The sequence below is a fragment of the Hydractinia symbiolongicarpus genome, chromosome 2 (assembly GCF_029227915.1).
Source record: "Hydractinia symbiolongicarpus strain clone_291-10 chromosome 2, HSymV2.1, whole genome shotgun sequence".
Classification (NCBI taxonomy): domain Eukaryota; kingdom Metazoa; phylum Cnidaria; class Hydrozoa; order Anthoathecata; family Hydractiniidae; genus Hydractinia; species Hydractinia symbiolongicarpus.
This window is the reverse complement of record NC_079876.1, coordinates 29,170,422-29,193,329: the sequence shown is the minus strand read 5'-3', so window position 1 is coordinate 29,193,329 and position 22,908 is coordinate 29,170,422. Positions and strand designations below refer to the sequence as shown.

At 32.9% G+C, this 22,908-nt stretch overlaps 2 protein-coding genes across 5 annotated transcripts; both read right to left on the bottom strand.

Annotated features, from left to right (window-relative positions):
• Positions 1-257: 257 nt before the first annotated feature.
• Positions 258-4,971, bottom strand: LOC130630559 (RNA-binding protein Ro60-like). 2 transcript variants are annotated; one of them, XM_057444096.1, is made up of 7 exons: positions 4,884-4,971; positions 3,518-4,692; positions 2,850-3,118; positions 2,568-2,735; positions 2,061-2,177; positions 1,659-1,892; positions 258-876 (listed from the first exon to the last, which is right to left on the bottom strand). In XM_057444096.1, the coding sequence occupies exons 2-7, from the start codon at positions 4,650-4,652 to the stop codon at positions 592-594; spliced, it is 2,208 nt and encodes a 735-aa protein (XP_057300079.1). In that variant the 5' UTR covers positions 4,653-4,692; positions 4,884-4,971; the 3' UTR covers positions 258-591. The 2 variants fall into 2 exon arrangements, with proteins under 2 accessions (XP_057300079.1, XP_057300078.1); XM_057444095.1 differs by lacking the exon at positions 4,884-4,971 and having other exon boundaries at positions 3,518-4,847.
• Positions 4,972-5,950: 979 nt separating this feature from the next.
• On the bottom strand, positions 5,951-22,802 carry LOC130630558 (transcription factor RFX3-like). 3 transcript variants are annotated; one of them, XM_057444092.1, is made up of 10 exons: positions 22,626-22,802; positions 20,019-20,565; positions 19,712-19,769; positions 9,187-9,463; positions 8,896-9,077; positions 8,504-8,617; positions 8,062-8,281; positions 7,588-7,941; positions 6,985-7,218; positions 5,951-6,891 (listed from the first exon to the last, which is right to left on the bottom strand). In XM_057444092.1, exons 2-10 carry the CDS (start codon positions 20,542-20,544, stop codon positions 6,376-6,378), a joined length of 2,481 nt encoding a protein of 826 aa, XP_057300075.1. In that variant the 5' UTR covers positions 20,545-20,565; positions 22,626-22,802; the 3' UTR covers positions 5,951-6,375. The 3 variants fall into 3 exon arrangements, with proteins under 3 accessions (XP_057300075.1, XP_057300076.1, XP_057300077.1); XM_057444093.1 differs by lacking the exons at positions 19,712-19,769; positions 20,019-20,565; positions 22,626-22,802 and adding an exon at positions 11,525-12,919; XM_057444094.1 differs by lacking the exons at positions 19,712-19,769; positions 20,019-20,565; positions 22,626-22,802 and adding an exon at positions 9,694-10,369.
• Between the last annotated feature and the right edge of the window lie 106 nt (positions 22,803-22,908).

The following is a 22,908-nucleotide window of genomic DNA, read 5'->3' as shown; positions in this document are numbered from 1 at the left end:
GTTTTTGTCTTCTATATCACAGTGATACATGTCGTACTGGTTAGTGGGAAGCTATATTAAGATTCAAGAATTGAAGGAATTTTTCCCATTTATATTCGCATGGACAGGGGACCTGTGTTAAAAAACGGACAGCCATGGACAAAGAGGGGGTGGGAAGAGAAAGGAGGATTTTGGTTATTGTTGAGCGCGCCGGTTAAGGGAGGAGGGGGGAGTATTAGAGGGAATGGGTAATAAACAAGAAAAGGACAACGCCCAAATCTTTAAGATCGTGCGTACATTTATTATCAATCACGTCACTTCCAATAGATTGAAGTGTAAGTTTGTTATATCCGATTAATTTTGGTTCATAGTCAGAATCCGTCTAAAATTTGATTTTTTTTTTATCTATACATGGCTTTAAATATAAAGATATTGTTTTTGATCCTTTCACTTGTCAACTTGTCGTCACCTCTTAACGACAAATGAAAAACACGATGTCAAGATTTTTTGCATCACCATTTCAGTGTCAATGCATTGAATTTAAAAGTATACAGTTATTTTTCCTTTAAAAGAAAAAAAATTTTTTTTTAAATACCATTTCGAATCAGCTTTTCATTCTTCTAAAATTTTGCAGATTTCATTAACGAAGTTAGCATCACCACTACAAACTTCCCGAATGCTAGAATTACCAGGATCAGCAATCATACTAGAATTAGCTGTCATTGAGCAGATTATTAATTTAACACCGTTTTCACCAAATTCAGTTTGGTATCGCTTGAACTCCGCATAAGATTTACTGCTTGAAGATTTTGCGAAGATGAGAAAAGCGTCAACTGTTTCTTTCCTTCGAATGGTCTCTTCGATAGCAAACGAAGGGTCTGTTTTGACCGGATTTTTCTAAATAAAAAATTGCTACCCATAAAAAACAGATTTAAGCTAGAATTCTTAAACAATTTGGAAAATATAGCAACTTCGTACCCAGGGATTCTTTCTCAGGACTTCGCAGATTTTGACTGTTAAAAAAACTTAACAAATCCCTAGGAATGAGGTTGGGTAGGTGAAAATGCATATATATCTCTATCTATTAAAACTCATATGAAAGCTCATTATTAAGTTCCCGTGTAAACTAGACTTCCTTCCTCTCTAATATTTGGTCAGCAGTCGGCTTGGGAACGAGTTGGTACTGTATCAAAAAAACAGTTACTATTTTTACAAAAGCACAACTTACTTGGGTAAGGTAGAAATGTTCACGAGTTTTAATTTCGTGATACAAAATTTCCATAGATTCCATATATTGAACTAATAATAAGGATGAGGCCACTAGTCAGCTATAATTTCGAATATTGTTGGTGTTGCTTATAAAAGTACTGGTTACACAAAAAAATCTAGAATACAAAACACCCTCGATCCGAGTTCTATTTCGCTCAAGCCACATATTGGAAAGTGAAAAAAAACCTGAGATTGTGATACCAGAGATGTTATTTCTGTTGCCTTGGGCTTCCGAAATTGCATCCATTTGTAACATTAAAATTAAATAAAAAATGACCTGAATCTCGCATTTTTTATTTCTGTGATTTCAAGGATCTTATATTCTATACGACATTAATTTTGTAAAAATCGCCAAAATTTCTAATTTAACATTCCGTTAAAAGTCTTGGGGACGAAGTTGTAGACCGTACCTCGGCAACTTTGCGCATATTTTTTAGTATCTTCTCAGGTTGAAGGGTCGTCTTTAGATTACCTACATAAACGGTCGACGATTGGTGTGATTTTAGCAAAACGGTTGACAAAGCCACTGCAGTCATAGCTGGTGATAAAAAGTGATGCAAAAGGAATCCAGTTTGCAACATGGCGGACGAAGCTTCGATGCTTATGATAATTTTTTGATCGGTTTTCGATTTACAGTCGTCACACTAATGAAAAAAAAATTAAACAATTGATTTGTGACTTTTCGTTGCTTTTTGTTAAAAAAGAAAAAAAATGATGTGACGAATTTACGTTGAGAAATCTAAGACGAATGTAGAGAGTTGGGGGTAAAGTTGGTTAGCTAGAGGTGAGGTGTGGTAACAAGCCAGACTTACCCGAAAACTATGATAAAAAGCATTTCGTAAGATACCACATATATCACTACTTCGTGGATTTTGTTCAGGATCGCGCATGCTCAGTTCACTGTCAACGTTCCACAAAGCTGTCAGCATCTATAAACATAAATTGATGTGCTGTTAGCACGGGGATCACCCTCATCCCCAGGGATTTTCGCCTTTATATGAAAGAAGACGGCAAAAAGGCGCACAGGGAGACTCCTTTTCCTCTCAAATTTAATTAGGATCGTATCTGGCTAAATTTTCCCTTAACTAAACTTATCTTCGAATCATCCTGTCGTATTAAAACTTATTCCTATTCAATTCTACATAATGTAAGCAGCTATGACAATTAATATCAATTTAAATAAAACCGAATATACATTTTTTGAATTTTTTTATGAGAGCCGCCTTAACTAAATACACCGGACATCATCTGTTTTTGACCGGACAAAATATTATGTCTGTACACTGATTATGTGCAAGTAAAGTAAAATATTCACTCACCCTCAGAGGATGTACTGATAGACCAGCCTTTTTTATTTTATCTTCTGATAACGATTTTTCAAGACAGGTTATGTTTTCTTCAGACTCGAAAATGCCCAGTTTGATCATTCTTGTCAGGTTGAACAGTAAACTTGTTAATGGGATGTCTTTCAGCAAAGCTTGCCAAACCTGGTGAAAAAAAAAACGAACACCTCAACCATTATCTTTCAATTAAAGCTTTGCACAAGCATTTGATGGATAGTAGCTATCGAGTTTGAAAACCATCGAGTTGAAATTTCTCACCTTTTTCGAGTTAAAGAACATACTCGGCAAGTGTTCAAAGGCCAAATGCAATCGTGACTTACAAGCCATTGAGTTTTCGTCATCATAAAGCGGGTTTTGCCGTGGCATGGCATACATTACAACTTTCTGACCGTTTACACCTCTGTATTTTGACTCGATTATTTCCACAATTTTTTGCTCGGTTTCATTTGTCACTACCTTTAGCTGCTTAAGCTCTTTTAGTGTATCTAGAAAGTCCTTGAGTCGGCTTTTTGGTTGTTCTATATAAACTAAAATAAACACTATCGTTTTTCAATGATAATAATAATCACTATTAATAACATAAATGGTAAGGTATAGGGTGTAAGTAAAATAAACCTCGTTATCCTTTTTTTTAAGTTGAAATTTTTTATCTCGGGGGAGTAATGCAGATAAAAAATAATTTTTACATTTTTATATCAGTGTTGTATTTTTTTAACATTATATAAAAAAATTCAAATAACACCTTTTCAAGTACTACTTTTTTATTGAATGAGTACCTTTTCCAAATGCAGAGTTGCTCTGTCAAGCAGAAGTGCTTATTTGAGAAAATACAGTAGCAAACCAATACCCAAGTTAATTTTCATGGAGATAAATTTTTCGCTAAATTCGAAGTTTATTCTAAAACAAATTGATAGCGAATTACTCACCTTTCTTAACATCCAGATCTGCTATCGCAGCTTCGTACCCTTTCAAGCAGTACTTTACAATAATATCCTTTACATCCTTTTCCTCATCGCTTTCCGGAATACTGACATGCGCATAACGAAATAACATCGCATGATCCCAACCATAACGGGATTGGTATTTTGTCAAAAGGTACAAAAAACTCACAGCACTTTTCTCCTTGTCAGTGTACCACGCCTCGATGAACTTTCGATACTTTGACACGATCTGTCTCTTACTGATTTCTCCTTGTCGTGGTTTTGTATCCTTACGTCCTACTTTTTTTGCCGCCATTTTTGTACTATCCACCATATCAACGTTCGTCGCTTCTTTGTTCAAATCGATATCTTTCACACCTTGTGTAATCTGTTCTTTTGCTACTTCGACCTCGATTAATGATTTTTTTGCTTCAGAGGATTCAGCAACGGCTTCGATATTTCTCTTGCTACCTGTAGCTGTGCCTAGCTGTTGTGTACCAGCGCACTCTGTTTCAGCGCAAACTTCCATGCCTTCCGCAACCTGTTTCTTCGTAGACTCGTCATGCTCTTCTCTTGTAGACTCATCATGTTCTTTCTTCGTAGGCTCATCATGTCCTTCCTTCGTAGATTTCTTACTTTTATTTTTCGTCTTCTTCTTTTTCTTAGGTTTTTCTTTAATAGCTTTTTCTTTGTTGTAAAGGTTATAGCCTAACAGTTTTACTAAGTCTTCGTAGTTTCGATTTTTCTGCTCAAATTGGAAACAGAATTCTAAAAACATAAACAAATGCGTCGGGATGTAACAAATATCCGTTAAGATCTTTCTCGTCGCCGTCTTCGTGCTTTCATTCACGGCACAAATGGCTAAGCACATGAGTAAACAATGCAATTTCTCGCATTTTCCTTCCTTACGATATTCCTTTAATACTTTAATGACGTCACACCCATAGCCGCCATCTTGAATCAACTTCATGAGATTGGATATGTTTGATTTTACGATATCTATACATGTAGTTATATTTTTTGTGTTTTCGCAGCCAAGCATTAGAAAACGTTTAAATTGTTGCATCGCGTCGACTGAAAATTCTGTTGATGTTACCTCTGTTGACATGGTTGCGTCTTCTGCTGCGCAAGATTGTGCCATATTGAAAGAAGTGGTTGTGTTCTAATACTTGAAATTATATCTGAAATTTAAATACAGAACTTCTAAAGAAAGTGAAAGTATAAAACCTTTCGTTGCAAAGCATAAATTTATTCCGCAATTATTTAAACTCAGTCTGAACAAGAAGTAAAATAAAAAGCAAATAAAGTAAAATAAAATAGAACACAATTAAAGTCTAAGAAATCCAAAGAACAGAAACAAAAATTACCAAACCTTTTCTCAAAATATTTTTTCTGTTATTAAAAGTTTTTTCTTATAACAATCCCACATTCAGTACGAAGTTAAAATGGGAATTTCCCTGTTTAAGGAATATTTGTAATTTCCCTGTGTTACAAAAAGCCTACGTATATATTATGTTTTCTCGGGGGGTTTTATTGATACCGCCATAAAGCCTAAGTACACAAAAGAGAGCAAAAAAAAATCAGGAATGGACTTTTCTTGTACTCACGTTGACAAAAACAACCCTGGGAACGAAACGGAAGAAAAGCGAAACAATTTTTTTCTTGTAATCTGTGCAAATTTTCTTGAGCTTGCTCAGTATCATAATGAATTATAATACTATTCACAAAGACATCTTAAGAACATTCCCGGCTAAATATAGGGACAATATCGGACAATCTCGTCCCCAAGAGCTTCTCTTCGACTTTTTACAAAAAATACATTCTGTTCAAAGAAAGCATGCACACCCTGAAGAACGAATGATAAACATCATCCTCGTCCCCATGTCAAAGTCGCTATCGCTTACTAGACTGCTGGCTTCAAAGTCAAGAAGACAAAGCCCCCCGGAAACGAAACTTATGAGACTTTTCTTGCGTAGAAACGACGACAATCATTAAAATCATTGTATTATCACTCAAGTAAAAAAACGAGGATATTTCCCTTCAAATTCCAAGCAACAGAAAACGTTTAGTTGTTGCATCTCGTTTCTTCTGTTGATATGGTTGTGTCTTCAGTGCAACATTGTACCATAGTCATGATTGTAACATAAAAACACGTAATCATTCAAAAACAAAATCCAGGGTATTTCCCAATGGTAGAATCCCTTTCAATTTAAAATGAAACTTGTAAAGGGTTGATTTTACGTGAGATTTAAAAGATTGAGAGAAAGGGGGAAGTCGGAGAAAGGAAAAAAGAAAGGGAGGGAAAGGTTCTGTGCGGTGTCTGTGTAAAACGAATTTACTTTAGTTTCAACTTCTGATTTTAGTTAGTGTTAACTTCTTGACTGTACCAACCGCACACTGAACCAAAAAATATGATATTTAAAAAAAATGTTGCTGGTGTACTTTTGTCGCATTTTTCTTCTGTCTACAATAATTATAAAAAAGTATTACATAGATTTTTACATATTAAGCACCAAATTACTCTACTTTCGAAAATATATTTACGGCTATGTACAAATTAAAAACGAAAGAGAACCATTGCATTAAACTTCATGCAACGTTAAGTCCATTTTGACGATAACTGTTTATCTCCTTCGTTCAACTTTAAAACATACAGAAAAAACCTCTGTGAATATATACACTGTGTGTACATGCATAATGCGACATAAAAACATCTTTTTGGGTTACGTTTGCGTCTTGGTCAAATAGTCGTCATTTCGTTAAAATATATCTCTGCATATCGAACGAATCTACGTCAAGTTTACCGTCCCGATTCGGTCCAGTTGTTGTAATGTCATAGTACATTATTAATACATTTAAATATGTTATGTCGAATAATCTTGTTTCATTCTTTTTGCTATTGGCTCGTCATAATTTACTGCTGTCTGTGACATCAACGGCTCTGGCTGATTCCCAGGTCGGGATTGAATTGCTGCGTCAGCGTTGATTGCAGTTGGAGTAAGGGCAGATCCATCGTTAGAACTATCATCCAAATCGTCTTCTTCCTCCATTCCTGCATTACCATTGAAGTTACCTTGCGATAACGAACTTAAACCAACACACTCGGCCATAACTGACATAGGGGATTTTCCAGTGTGTTTGGCAACTTTATGCTCGATTAAATAAAACATATATTCGTCGTACAGAAGTCGAATGAGATGGAAGGAGCCAAAACTAGCTGCACTGCGCAATGTTAAATCACGAATAATCATAGATGAATAAAAAGACCAATTCAGTAGGAAATGTCGCGCTGCTTTAGGATACGAGTCGCGTCCTTCGTGCGACTCCAAAACAGCACCAACCACAGATTCCAACCATTGTGCCCATTGCTCTAGCGATTGCTGAAAAAAAAAAAAGAAGTTGATTGTTAACCTTTAATGCATTCGTTATTATCTCCATATTTCATTTGCTTTTTATTAATTTTTTGCACTCACCTGTTGCGCCAATGTCGTTTTAAAGTCCTGTTCTAACTTTGTAATGAGTGACTCGTCACACTGACACACCCACGAGGACTGTTCCTGCACATTGTTGAAATCTACTTTATTGAGATCGTTCCACATCTGGTTAATTTGTTGTGGATTCTGTAGGACAGCTCGTGCTGCTTGAGCAAGATGGTTTAACGACGTGTAGCGACGTAATGTTTGAGAAAAAGCACTAACTGCTGCAACCTGAATGAAAGAAAAAATATTTACGAAAACTGAAACTTTGTGTTTACAAAAACGTACATATTTGGTTGAGAGGAATGGAACTTAATTACTTGTTATTTAATATGCATTTGTATTTATTAAACATTATGTTAGAGTTCAGCTCCCAGGGTTGCCACCGTTATTCAGAAAAAAAATCCATTTTCCCCTGATTTTTTTATTAATGTTTTACCCTCATTTTCTTACATGACCAAAACGCACAATTTAAAACAAGAATTCCCCATGAATAAACGCAAATTTAAAACAAGAATTCCCCATGAATACCCAGACAAGCTTTATGTGTTAAATTTCCTAGTACCTAATAACTAGAAAATTAGTGTCCTCATTGCTTACCTTAACATTCACAATTTCTTTCGGCATTTCAGACATGCTTCCAATTAACATATTTTCCAAACTTTTGGCAAAATTCCTAATAGTTTGAGTCAGTGAACTCGGTACAGCTCGTAAAACATCGGGAACTAATATATTAACTAATTTTTGATAAAGCGCGTAATCTGTTTCTTTGATGAACACCTGTACGGGTTTATACTTGCAGAGGACGACTAAATCGTTCTTGCTGACATTGTAATCATTCGGCTCTAAAGTCCCATTGTCCATCTTGTTGATCGCTGCCGGACTTTTATAAAATGCTTGCCATAAAGACTCTACAAGTTCGAATTGCAATCCAGAAATAACTTCCAGTAAAGACTAAAAAACAAATTTAAACTATACATAATGCACCTTAATTTTGTAATGCACCTTAAATTTTTTTCTTTAAATTCTTTTTCTGCAGATGTCGTTTTACCAACAGAATGTTATCATTCTTACCTCAGAATGAGCTCTATAGTAACTCCCAAATTCCATGACACTTTGTTTGGTTAGTCCCTCTGGAAGAGGTTGAAGTAATTCAATGGTAATTCCACCAGGTAAACCTTCACTGGCGTCCCCTAAGTATTGTTGATGAGCCGCGTTAGAGCCGCCTTCTTCAGAACTGCTCGGATGATCGAGGCGACCTCTTTCATCGTCATAACTAGTCGAACTGATTGTTCTAAAGAAAAAATACGTCAATTGAGCTTTAGATTGATAGGATATAAACAACCCGGTGGATGACTTTTATTTGTTTGCGCATACCACCATTTAAACTTACCTTTTATTTTGCTTTCGCTGCAAAAGTCTTATATGTGCAATCATAAACGTTTTAAAGGCTGGTTTCTTATAACATTTTTCTGATAAAAAAAAAATTACTGGGCAAGTTTTACATAAATCTTACCTTTTTGCCGTAGATGGTGTTGCTCTTAACGCGACTTGTGTGTCGTCAGTTAATCGAGCCAATACTGAGTTTGGCTTTACTCGTATTCCATAGTAATGGTACTTTGAATTTCCCCTAAAAAAAAGATTAGAAAGATAAGTTTATATTGTAGTTAATCTTTCATCGCGGAAATTTCTTTCGTTCAACACATACAAAACGTTTTTTTTAAATTTCTTTCAATTTTCTTTAGATAACAGTGCATTAACCATATCTTTTTAAATATATTTTTCATGTATTTTTATATAATTTTATATAAAACATACAAAGTGATTATTACATTATCTACGCAAAAAAATGTTTTTTTTAACTTTTTAAGCACTCAGTAACAAACACGATTAGGTAAACAGACATACCTAGTTCCCAACCTTCTTGTTTTCAAGCCTAAAAATACTGATCTGATGAGTTTTCCAAAGCTGGCAGCATTAACTGCGTCGATTTTATTCTCAGCGCTGTGTCTTAGATAGTGATGGTATAACGTACTACGAGGTAAACTAACACCGTCTGCTGTCTCATAATTTTCTAACAACCAATGCACCTACAAGAGAATCAATAAAAAAACTTTTTCCATTTTCTTATAATAATAGCTGAACTATAACATATAATTTTTATTGGAAGTAAAATGATACAATATAAATCCAACTCACAGTAACAGGCGAGGCTCTAGTAGTGTGTGAAATAGGCACTCTTTGACTTGCTGCTTGTCCAGGCTGCAAGTATTGTGCTTGTTGTGCTACACCAATAGCCTGTGCACTGACGCCCACACCCATCGATCCAGGATGGCTGGCTTGACTTGGATAGGTCTGATACATTTGGTTTTGTGAGGGATGACTCCCATGAGAGCCGTCCATATAACTGGGCATGTTCGAAGTTTGAGAATACATGGCTGAATCGTTGTTGCTGCCATATGGAAAACTGCTAACCCTGTAAAGAAAAAGAAAGACTAACAATTTAGTAATTTAAATTTAAAACAGACTAACAATATGAAATTATGTCATAAAAACCAGTAATAGATGCTGTAAAATAAAAGTTATTTCAAGTACAGCTAGTTTAAAAAAAGTCTAAAAACTATTATATAATAAAAACAACAACTGAATATCAATGCGATTTAAAATCCATGAATTATTGTCATGTGATTTTCACGTGCAGCTAACCTGACTCTTTTTCCATCCTTCGGCGAGAGCACAACTATAGTATCAACTTCGTGCTCGTAATAGTCGTCATGAGTATTCGTATGAAGGTTTAATTCCATCGCATAATTTAAAGTAGGAGGCGAAAATGGACGGCTTGAATATTTATCAAGCGTGTGCCGTCGTTGATACATTGTCGAAAGAAACGAGAGATAATTTTTACATTCACAAAGTTTCAATGGCTTGTTTTTAAAAAAAAAATTGAAATAAAATATTAATATCTGAATATGCTTCTACGGAATTGAAGTGGAATGAATTTGCCACCTACCACTCACCATTTTAGTTGCGGTTGAAAATCAATATCTGAATTATATTTATTGCATTCTGACTGAGTTTAGTGAGTCACCAGCGTTTATTAACAAGAAATACAAAAACCAGTCTCTTACATACGAAAAATTACATTTGACACCTTATAATAATAAAGAAATGAAAAATCTAAAAGGACATGAAAAATGCAAAAAAGGGACATAACAAATAGATGACCTAGCTAAGTAATTAGTTTTTAATTCAAGATAAAAACATTTTATCGACATAAACAAATCACATGCTGGGCATATATTTACAACTTGATGTTGTCACGGTAGTATCCTAGCAACTAACTGTAACATTGTAGAAAGTAACTTATGACGCTAGGTAAATTTACTCCGTACAAGTACTTTTGTTAACAAATAAATATAACTTCAAGCCAGAAGACTCATTTACATGGAATGGAAATGGAAATAAAATTTTTCAAATATCATTGTTTTTTAAACTTAGTGATAAAATTAGTGCTAGATACTTAATTTTAATTTTAACTAATTTAACGTTGAAACAAATCTCCTTCTGATGACGAGGCTAAATGACATATAACATTGTTCAAAAAATTGATACGTTGGAATATTACTTTAAAATTGGTTAAGAAATTTCAAACAGTTCTTTCACCGATATTTTTATAAAGTTTTAACAAAACCCAAGGCACATCAATCGAAATTGAAAACGCTACATAATCTCAGCGCAACCTAACACAACCACACCAAGACATAGCTACAATAATCATCAGTTTAGTCGGAAATGTACGCATCCGATGTCACACCTTAATAATTAGTAACAAATTTGAATAAAACAAGCAAGTAAACAAACCGAGATGCTACCTAACAAAACAATAAAATTCTTGCAAACAAAAAGAAGATGGCTTAATTGCATTGTTGTGGTTCCCGCTCAACATTGTGTAGCAACTAATCGACAAGCAGAAAAAAAAAGCACGTCTGTTTCCAGGACGACTAATCAAAGCATACTTATTTCGGTATTAATAAAACAAAAGAAGATATGACGGGAAGCTGCATATTAAACTGCTTATACAACGTACGTTGAGTTGATGACCTAGGAAATTTGTGGATAAAAAATCTTAATAAACGCATGCGACGTGTATGAGAGTGGATCTGTTTGTAAGAAGTACATTTCGCAAGACACGTAGATAGTGTAAAAGCGCTTCCACCCTAGGTTATTTCGATGCAGAGTCATCTGTGCATATTAGCTAAGTTTTGGCTAACAGAGTTGTTTATGAGAAGCCATATTTAATTCACTCGCTCTGAATAACCATTCAGTTGGTGTTAAATTTTAAGTGTGATTTGAATAGAAAATTGTTAGATTTGTGTATTGAGTTACACATCAAGTGAAATGTTGAATTAAAAACATCTTGAAATCAGAATGCAAATCACAAGCGCTGTTAAGGTTACAAGTTAAAAATATTTTCATCTTTTTATTCAAACGTCTTTTTTGTAGAAATATTTGTTTTAGATATACTGAACTAACTTACCGCCTACCAGGAAAGCTGCCTAAATAATTCCAAAAATGTGGTGGGTATCCTCCACCACCGCCACCGCTTCCGCCGCCGCTACCACTACTCCCACCACTTCCAGGCGCTATGGATAGCCTTCCCCCTGGAGAATATTCGCCACTGTTGGTTCTTTCATTACTATTATTCTCGCCACTAGTGTTAGCGCTTCGAAAATCATTTTTATATTCACTGGCGGGTAGGTCTCTATATGAAGATCGATAATCTTCGTTAGCTTCACTGGCCAAACGAAAATCGTTTCGATATTCCCCAGAGTTGCGATTAAAATCTGCAGAATTGGTGCGATAGCCGATGGGATTTACACGATAATCACCGCCAGCTCCACGAAACTCACTGTCGCTACTGCTGCGATATTGACTCAAACCAGGCTTGTACGAGTCGCTGTTCTGCAAATTCTTGCTGTACTCAAGATTTGAAAGTTTACTATACTCGATATTATTATTCCTATCCTCGTGTTCGTGCGAAACACTGCGTGTACGACCGCCACCGAATGGAGAAGTTGAAGATGCCATGTGGACACGATACCTCGTCTACTCGTTCTACGCAAATTTCCGTTGCTTAGAAGTAGTTATTTCACCCAGCCTTCACTCCGAGCAACTAATGATAACTAATGTCGTTACCTGACAAAACTCGCTTAGAAACTGAGAAAATAACCTGGTAACTGATCAACAGGCGTATCAGTGCTTTAACATCGAACGCAAAAACCGGGGGTACGAAATCAAACCAAAATAACAAAAGACTATTAAAATAATAGCAATTACATGGTCATCTTAATTACAACGAGAATACGACAAACGCCCTGTAAACGCAATTTAAATAAACATGTAAATATAATTGCGCAGAATGAAACATATTCTTCAATCCTTTGTTTAGACTGTGAAATGTTAGAAAACGAACCCCGTCTTGATGCGCATTACAAAACAATGCACTCAAATAGAACAAGCGATAAATGAACAATTTGTACAAGCTATAGGACATTACTTAATCAATTTGAAAAACAAAATTATGTTAATCGCTGCTTATTATAAGCTATTGAAAAGGTTATATTTATTTCATGCTGTGGCTAACTAACCATTCATTAGAATTTAATGAACACTGAATTACTTTTAATTACATCACTACGTTAAACGAGCACAAACAACTTTTTTTCCATTCCCTGAAACAAAGTAAAGAAAAATAAAAAAAAATTATATTTATATAAAAATAACAATATCAAAGATTCATATAAACAATATATAATTGTAAAACACAAAGCTTAATAAACAAACCAAAAATAAGTCTGCCTATATTTGCTTAATTAAGGGTGATAACATTTTTACCTCAACACATGAATTTACTTAATTTTTACAAGCCTCCATTTTTATCATCTATATTAATTCCCAATAAATCGTTGGCAAAACAAAGTTACGTAAAAAAAAAGTTTTATAAAGGTTGCTATAGCAACCATTGGCAACCAACGAGACTAAATCGTTAACGAAGAGGCATACTGTGAAAAAAGCGTAATTTGTGCAGACTGTATATCAAAAAGAAATTTTCAATAGTTCTCTGCATAGAAGATTAATAGACTTCAATAACTTGATGACGCCGATGAAAACCTGCATAAGTTTGCTAGCCGGGTTTAAATCATTAATTTTGAACCCCCTTGCAAGGAAGTGTAATTTGAATATCATAGCATGTAATTGACTTCTAATTATAAAGTAATATCGATCATGTTCTCATAGAAACATTATTAAAGTCCACGTTACAATAGAATCAAACATACCACCAACTGTGTCGTAAACAAGAAAAGCTTCGAAACAGCCAACCACGTGGTTTGATTATCAACATAAAATCTTATAATTACGAAATGAAAATGATGAAGAACAAGAAGAGATATAAAAAGAAACAAAAACTTTTGATAAGATTAAGTCTGAAAAGGATTTTTACGATATTGTTGTCGATAAGGCAACCACTGTCTTGCTTCATTTAAAAAAGAAAGAAATTTCGAAATAGTGTAGATAATTATCAGTGACGTGGTGATCAGACGCTGAAAAAATATTTCAACATGAAATGTTTGAGCAACAGCAAGCTGATGATTTGTTGTAAAGCTTTGCATTTTTATAACTTTTGTCTTATCTCACTTCACTTATATAATTCTAGACTTCAGAATCTCAATTGCTTTCAAAAGCAAAACATCTACTTCCAAGGTTTTTTAATTCTTGTGTTCCTATATCCTCACTAGGTCAAAAAAAGAACACTGAATGATAGATGGAAGTTGTTAAGTAATTAAAAGACAACAAAAGGGTAAGTGGTTAAAAGGCTAATAAAACTGTTGTACAAGAATATTTTAGGTTGATAAGTCAAAATACAAAATAAATTTCTAAAAAATTAACATTTGGAGTTTTTAATTTAGCGATGTTTTGAAAACTTATCTTTTAATTTATTACTTATTATTTTTATTTCAGAAATATTGTAGAAAAAATAATTAAAATAATAATTAATAACATAAAATAGTAATTATACTATTACAGAAAGTCATTCATTCTTTAAATAATTTCGTCATTTTTAATTTAAAAAATTGCGGGTTTAAATTCTGTGATTTTTTATAAAATAAATCGTAAGATAAGCGAAAACTGAAACTCGCAAAAAGGTAAACCGTTGCAGCTTCATAAAACGGACTGATGTGCTCCGTTGGTTGAAAAATGTTTTTATTAAGTAGACGCTCAATAAGACGGACATTCTTTTGCATCAAATAAAACGTCTCACTATAAAAGCACTCCATAAAGCGGACATTATAAAATAGAATGATGACAAAAAATATCGTCAATAATTCACACATTTCAGAACTTGTTTATTTATATTATTAAAACCTTTTTTTATATGTTTTTCTGTCAATTCGACAGCTTTTTCAGTACCAAGAAAACAGTCGTTCATCAAAGAATAATTTGTAAATCGTTATTTTTTTGTTATAATGCTTTATGCCCAAACACATATTCTTAATTTACAATAGTAGTGAAGTAAAGCTTGAAAAATTCTTTTTCGGTTTAAATTTTGCCTCAACTATATTTTTGACAAAATCTGTATCATGCGGACGATATTTTTATGGTATACGCTCTAGAGAGATTCCACTGTATTTTAAATATGTTTACTTATGTTATAGACACAAATCTATGATGGCCACACCAACTTAAAATATTAACACTGTAAACTTCTAAGAAATAAGAATTTTAGCGCATGCGTGCCAAAAAACTATAAATAAATATAAACATATCATAAAAATATAACAATATAGAATAATAATAATAAAGATATATGGATGTTAAAAGTTAACACACAGCTTACCATTGCTGTTCTTCGTGCATTGATGTTTTGTTCATATCAACAACGCAATTCGCTACCATTTTGTAACAAACACCAGTAAGTGAACTAATTATGGTACTTGCTTCAAAAAGAACAAGACCGTCAACAGCGCATCATCAATTAGCATGTATGTTACAATTTAATTTCAACGAAAATAATGACGCAAAACTGACATTTAACTTGTAAACCTTCACAGGACTAGGCGAAGCAAAAAACAACAACAATAGAATAAAAAAACACAATGCAATTTTATGACCCAATATCTTAATTACCGTCTTGATTAGCCTGTTTTTATTGTTGTCATGGGAATAAATAACAAAATAAAAGTAAACAAATTACTTTAGACTTGCGCTATGTTTAAAGGATGGCAATATTTTATTTCTTAAAGTGCCTATATAAACGAAGACAAAAATTGTATTCTTTTATAACAATTGGATAGTTAACAGTGACAAAGACTCGTAAACCTGTGCTTATCTCTTTTTTATATACAAAATATAGCAAACAAATCTCGCTTAAAAAGGTTCTCCGTTGATGTTTTAAATTTAACTTTTCAAGACAATGTTCAACTTAGATAAAAAAATTTTACGCAATACCATTTTTAATGTTATACGCGTTGTTTTTTATAAGAAAACCTTTCTTTGATCTAAGCCTCACTTTTCTTAATGCCTGAATATAGGCTGTCATTTTCTTAAATTTTTCTTAATTTTTATTGCTCTATATTCTTTGTTTTCTTTATAAATACTACGATATTATATTTGAAGTTATAGTTATGTATTTTATATGAGACATCTTTTATTGTTATTGAAGACAAAAAAGAGGGAGGTATATTTGACTGGAAAAAAAGAAACTTGATTTTGTTGTGTTTTAAAATTGGTGATTTAGCAACTGTAAATGAGGACATACAAGGATACAAAAAAATAGAATCTTAACACGCTGAGGCTTGAGATCTTCTTAAAATCTTCTTATGATTTTGAGGTTTTTAAGGCTCATTTTCTTATAAAAAAAACATGCATTACAAGAAAAATTTCTGTAGAAGGTATTTAGTTTTTTTTTTTTTATAAACTGGTTACTTATAAGAAAAAATGTATTAACAAACCAATCACAAACAATCGGTAATCAACCCTCTCATATTGAAATGACGGTCACAACGAAAGGCTTTAGATAATAAATTCAAATTAGATAAAATCTTTTAGCGTGTTTATGACGATTTTTTGTAGAAATCACACATCAACTGATACAAAAAAAAAGACGTGAAGTGAGCTAGAAAATGGACCATTGTAGATGTTTTAGTTTTTCAGCACCTTACTTAGCCACTCTCTTTCAAGGAGTTTTCCATGGTACCAGAGTTTTTTTTGCGTCTTATTTTAAGGACATTCTGTAAAAACTGCTAAACAGATTTACATAATAACAAAATCTAGAATATTTATATTTAATCTAAAATTATAACCTCATTATAAGAGATACTAACAAGAAAATATTTTTTTAACTTGTCAAAAAAGTATTTATAAATGAAGTGAAGTAAATCAATTCACACAAAGTAAGAAATAAAATTGACTGAGAAGGGAAGCAAATTTATTTTATTCATATCATAGAAGTATAGATTTCCCAAAGATTCATCTCTAAATATCAATATAAACATACTTTCGTTATAATCTACCAAAAGTAAGGATGAACACTTATTTTGCTTACAAAAATGGTACGGTCGATTGTTAAGCTCAAATTAAATGATTCAAATTCCAAGAGTAATTCAAATGCATGGGTATTCAAGATTTTTAAAAAAGATAAAACTAGTTCCATATTACACTCTATCAGCAAAATATATAATAGAAATTTTAAAAATTTATTTAAACTTACACAAAAGGAGATTTACAATGTTCCACAGCCATTACCACCATTGTTTCAAATCAGCTTGTAATATTTTCAAATGCCACAAAATTTTGTGCTATAGCTTCACCTATGTATCTCAAAGACTTATAACACCAAAGCTTCAACATTAATCTTTGTGTACACATAGAAAGGGAAGACAAAGACTGGTCACACACAGTATACAATAACACGACACCTGTATAATTGATGAATGCATTAAAGAAAATATGTCTTTAACACTATCAAAAGAAAGAAAAAATATTTAGCTTTGTCACAAATGTGTAAAAAACATGTTTCCATAGAAATTATTGTTACCCACATTAGGTTGCTGTGGAAACCAAACAAAAAGTACTATCTTTTGAAACTTAAACATGCAACTGTGATTTTTTAGAAACAAAATCACCATTAAGTAAGAAAGATTGGAGCCTTGAAAAATTCTTTATAAATTACATTAGCTATGAAAGAAAAATAGGTTTCTTTATAATTTTGTGGCTTAGTGCTTCTTTCGCACAAATGAACATTATGTAAAAAGTAGTTTTTAGTATCTGTGTTAATAAATGAAAAAAAATAAGTAAATTACTTAATTTCTCAGACAGGCAGATATCTATAAGTATGATAAGATATTAATGTGTAAAAGTAAAATCAGACAAGAAAAAATACTTGAGAAGTGAATTGAGGAATTTCAAAAACAATATGACAAGCAGTAGTGGTGATAGGGAATGCCAAAACTTGAACACCTGTTGCCTAAAGAAAAACGTTAGAAACAAAATTATAACCCTGTGCTGACAACTGAACTTGCCCGATATCAATATAAAATATATATTAATACAATATCTTCAGTTTCCCTCTAATAACTTGCAAGCTGATACTTGTACTTTTGTGTTTTTAGCAATAGTTCCAATGACATGTTAACCTCTGAGGGGCCTTGCTCTAATTGGTCTCGATGCTCTTCTTAATTTTCTTCGAACTAAACTACCTTCATGGAAGCTCAATACTACCTCTGACTCACTTATTCAGATCTGTGCTAAAATAAGCTGCTAACATTTGCTTCATTAGTTTAATGCAAAAACTTTTTCTGATTACTTTCTGAGTTTTAAAAAAGACAAATTTCATTTGTTTTTTTGTTAAGATATGTTAACTTCCCTGACTTTTCCATGATTCAGCACACTCTTTACAAAGCCTTGTGAGTTTTTTCTCCAACAGCTGGATGTCTTACAACCTTACAGACATCCTTCTTTAACTATACATTATTCTGTCTTAATTATAAATGGTTTTAAAACCTTTGCATTAACTAGATAATAAATGCATCATGCTTTAGCCATACATAAAAATTATCAACAAAAAATCAAATACTAAACTACTTATATAATCAACTATTCTACAACACAACCCCAAGAGTCAAATGTGCATTCACGTGTAACTATATAACTTGCAATTTCTGTATAATTTAGTCTTACAATGTACTTTTGAAAATTGCTATGAAGCTGACACAAATTTCATTAGACTAGGCTAGCAGCTGAAAGTGTAAATACACATAATCAGTCTTGTCAATGATGAAATCACACACCCAAATTTGCTTTTAAGGTGTCCCGTGATTTTAAGTCTACAATTAGTCATGTAATGTGGCTTTTAACGCATATACTTAAACCAGAAAGCAGCATGTACAATTCGTTTTAACCGTGTGTGAAGGTGTGCAAGTGTAGTCACACGTGCTAGAATGACAAGACTAATAATGAGACTGTGTATAAAGAAAGAAACAATGACAGAGCAAGTAAGCTTTCTACAGTTTGCAGAAGAAAAGTCTCCTCAAATTTATTGCAAACACTCCAGAAAATGGTTCCACAATAGTTAATCTGCTTACCAGAAGTTACTTATCTGTAAAAAAAAACACCAAAATTTATTCAGACTCACAACACATTTAAAAAAATAGACAAAAAAAATTACTTGCAACATATCTTCAGAGGAAAGCCACAAGCATAACGAAAGTACTATGCACACCAACAACATTACAAATATTACACAGTAGATATTTGTTATGTAAAAAAATCAGTGTGGAGGAGGCTAATAATTTAAATGAATTTGACGTAAGTATATAATTAACCTGTGTTTAATTAGGACCACACCTCTCATTATAAACAGATTAATGTTAAAGTTAACAAAAACTTACCAGGATGGAAATTTTAGCAGTTACAACACATTTGAATTTTTAAACTTATAAACATTTTTTGGAATATTACAAGAAACAGTAAACAAAAGCTGCAATGGTACAGCCTGTTGTTTGGCAAGTAAAACGAACACATCTATTGTCAAGTAATCAAATGTGACTATGAATATTTTACAATATGAAGAAAGAACTTAGTTTTGTGTAAAAACAAAAGTGATTATCAACTTCCCTTTACTTTGTCCATTAAAAGAAGGCACTTTATTGATCAAATAAAATAGACGTACATAGGTGAATTTTTATCATAGCACATAGCAAGACTTTTTCATTATGATGCATGAATTTCCAGCCTTTCATTTAACATGCGTGCCCGTTTGCCCTTTGGTCTGCCTAAACCTCTGCATGAATTTCAACATCAATCACAGGAAATTTTTCATTTTTTAATATCAAGGTTGTTGTTCTTTTATCCTTTCTTTTTTAGGACACATTTAGGACACATAATGGCGACTGTGACAGAGCTTCTTCCCTAGTTAATATTTTACATAAAATAATATTCTTTGAGTAATTAGTACATTACTTTGAGTTGATCTTGCATTTTTTTTAAATGAGATGTAAGCTTTCACTTTGAGGAGCTAATATTTGAGTTTTTTCTCAAAACTAAATGTACTATGTAAAGTAACAGAAGTTTCCACAGAATAAACTTTATAAATTTCTATTGACACACAGTAATGCATAGAAAAGAGATTATACCCTCATAAAAAAATTGAAATAAAAAAGCTTACATTGTTTGTGCTGACGATTGACTTCCACCATAACTATGGTTTTCACCAGAACTATAACCTGAAACAGAAAAACAGTTAATGCCAAAAGTGTAAAATGCTTGGTACAACATTAACATTAAGTAAACTCTTTTATTAAACTAAAAAAAGTGGGATTGAAATATGAGTCAGACGTTTATTGCTTGTTGTTGGATAGGCCAAGAAGTCAAAAACATGCATATGCATAACTATTGTTTAGATAAAAAAAACAATAATATCTTTTTCAAATTTAATTCTACAAAAATATAAAAGTGTGATTGAGATATTCCACCTCCACTGTTCTCGAGCTTTGTTATTGTGGTTGGACTTCTTCCTTCTGGCTTGTTAATCATCATTGCTTGCTCACTGCCACTGGCGAGAGATTGCTTGATTTTTAGTTGATGTATTGTCAAAGGTATAACTTGTCTTTGACCAGTACTAGTTGAAGGCTGAGTGGGAATGCTGATTGCAACATAAGTTGGCTGACCAACACTGTTTGTTTTTGTTGTTTTTATAAGTATACTTGTATTTTCCTGGGAAGAACCAATTAAAGATAATTGTTGAGCTATGCTAGATGAACTTCCTTGTGTTGCTCCACTTGATGCTTGCTTATTCACTAGTGTTGCCTTAGCCACTGCAGCTGGTGACATTAATCCTGCTGCGAGTGATGGTAAAGAGGCAATTTTTTGCATTGCTACTGAAGAAGCCACATTGTTTCTGGTCTGATTGGGAGAACCTGCTGCTTGAACATTGGCAGATGACAAAATATTTGCAATAGGATAGTTAGATTTGATATCTCCAGATATGTCTTTGTCCATGCTTGCTTGAGGTATAGTAACCTAAAAATTTAGATCAAAAAGCTCATAAACTTTTAATTTAAAGAGCATGGCTATATCCACCTATACAAATTCTCCCATAAACTGCCTAAAAGCAAAATTTATTTGTACTGAACTTAAGAGTTAAAAATACTCAATTTTAGTTTATTGTATTATTTGAATCAGCAACAAAGATTTCAGTGGTATATACACAAAGTACAAATCAAAGCAAAACTTCCACTTTGACAGTTAGATCCTTTTAAAACTTATTGTAGACCAAATTATAACTTTCATCAGAAATTTTTCACTAAAAGAATCGAAAATATTATAAACAAAAAAGATCTGGTATTTTTACCAATTTGCATTGAATTTCTTTTGTGAAAGAAAGATTATTTTTGTTCATGTTTACAAATAATTAACAAACAAACTTGTAAATTACTTTTAGTCATATTGATATTGATGCAAATAATAACCAAAAAATCTTTTAAAATGATTGTTTGTATAAAGGTTTAAAAATTCCAATTAGGACAGAGTTGATTTAACTTACACCTGACAACACTAAGTTTTTGTTTTATATATCAAAGCTTGTTAAGTCGACATTTATTTACTTTATCTCCAATTTTATTCCTATTCTACTAATCATTGTATGTTTTGGTTTTTACATGAATATAACGAGCTTGGAGAAAATAACGATGTAGAAAACACTTTTACATACAAAATCCTATTTTTAAAATTAGATATTGAGGTTGTTCATTGATCTTTTTTGGATCTATGTTCACTGTAATTATATTTTATATCAATTTTTGTTCTGTAAAAATGTATATGCTAAAACGTTGAGGAATCTCATTTACAAATAAACCCTCAAAGCTTTTATGAGGCTCACACAAATTAGATCATTTTATCTTAAGCTTAAAATATGTCCAAAATACCAGCTTGGGTAAATTCTAAATTCAGGCAACAAAAAACTGTTGCCACACTTTGCTGTTTTTACACTAAGGCTAGACTTAAAGAAACGTCTTTGACATCTGACAAATTAGAGGGGGCAAAGCAGTTTGTCATTGAAATAAAAAGAAGGAGAAGTTTTTCCCCGTAATCAAAAAAGTTTCCATATATTACATCTAAATCAACTTAAATTAATGTGCTGAATAAGAAAAAATTTTTGTTTGTTTGTTTGCTTAAAAATTGTGACACTAGGGAGTTTTTTTGTTTTTTTGCATGCTCCACTACATCACAAACCGAAAGTTAACTCAATACAGCGAACGAACACAGATTGTAACACAGAGGGAGAGGGATGAGTGTAACAGCCAATGCATCTTTACGATAATTCAATTGTACATGCGTTACTACGGCTCTCCATCGTTTTACTATATTGGGAAAAAAGGAGGTAAAAATCGTGTTTTTATGAGAGTTTGTTAGAAACGAAAGCATGTTTTCTCCAGTTTTTTAACTTCCGTTGTATCAATTTCTTTCAAATTTTCATGAAACGTTAATAATAATACAACTTATGTGTACTTTTCGTGTTTTCTCCTTAATAAACTCTTATAAAAGTGTGATGTTTACCTCCTCTGATCGTTAAATAAGCTGCGATGGAGTGTTAGTTTTCCCGAATTATCGTAAAGGTGTATTTCCACTACCAGAGACGAAACGCACTTGTCAACAACCCCTTTGCCAGGAGCAAATTTAGCTACAATTTCTTTAATTTTTTTTCATAAAAAAATAAACCTTAAGGGTTTCATGGTTTTACACTTTTAGGGTTTAACCTAAAGTCTAGCCTTTTTTAGCTGTTTCTCCAAAAAAGTAATTTCATAATCACTACTTCTTCATGTTAGCTAGGTAGCTAGCTAGCTAACATGGAATAGCTAGCTAGCAACATGGAACATATACTTTTAATTTCCTAATGAATGTTACGGCTATTATAGTTTAAACATAAGGAAGCTTAGCTATAACTAGCACTACCATATCCAAGTAGACAGACAGACCCCTATAATATGACCTACTGCATTATGGATCGTGGCATGGGATAAATAATTTCTTCACGTGTGCACGCACATGGGAAAACGGAGGAGCAACTGCTATTAACTTACCTAAAACGAGGTTCGGTTGTCTTGGAACACCTGGGTATGAAATAGAATCTGTCACCAGGACTACAGTCCGTAATCACCAAGGTGAACTTTCTTCTCTTCCTTGAAACCAACAACAACAAAATGGCGGTTCGTACGTTCTCAGGCGCTGCCAAAGTGACCAGCCTCGTTTTCAATTTTCTTATTGTTTACATTACCCATGATCCTTTGCGCGATATCACGCTACAACACCCTCCATCTGAGAGCTGAAAAAACGACACGCTTTCCCTTGTCTTTTGTGTGGACT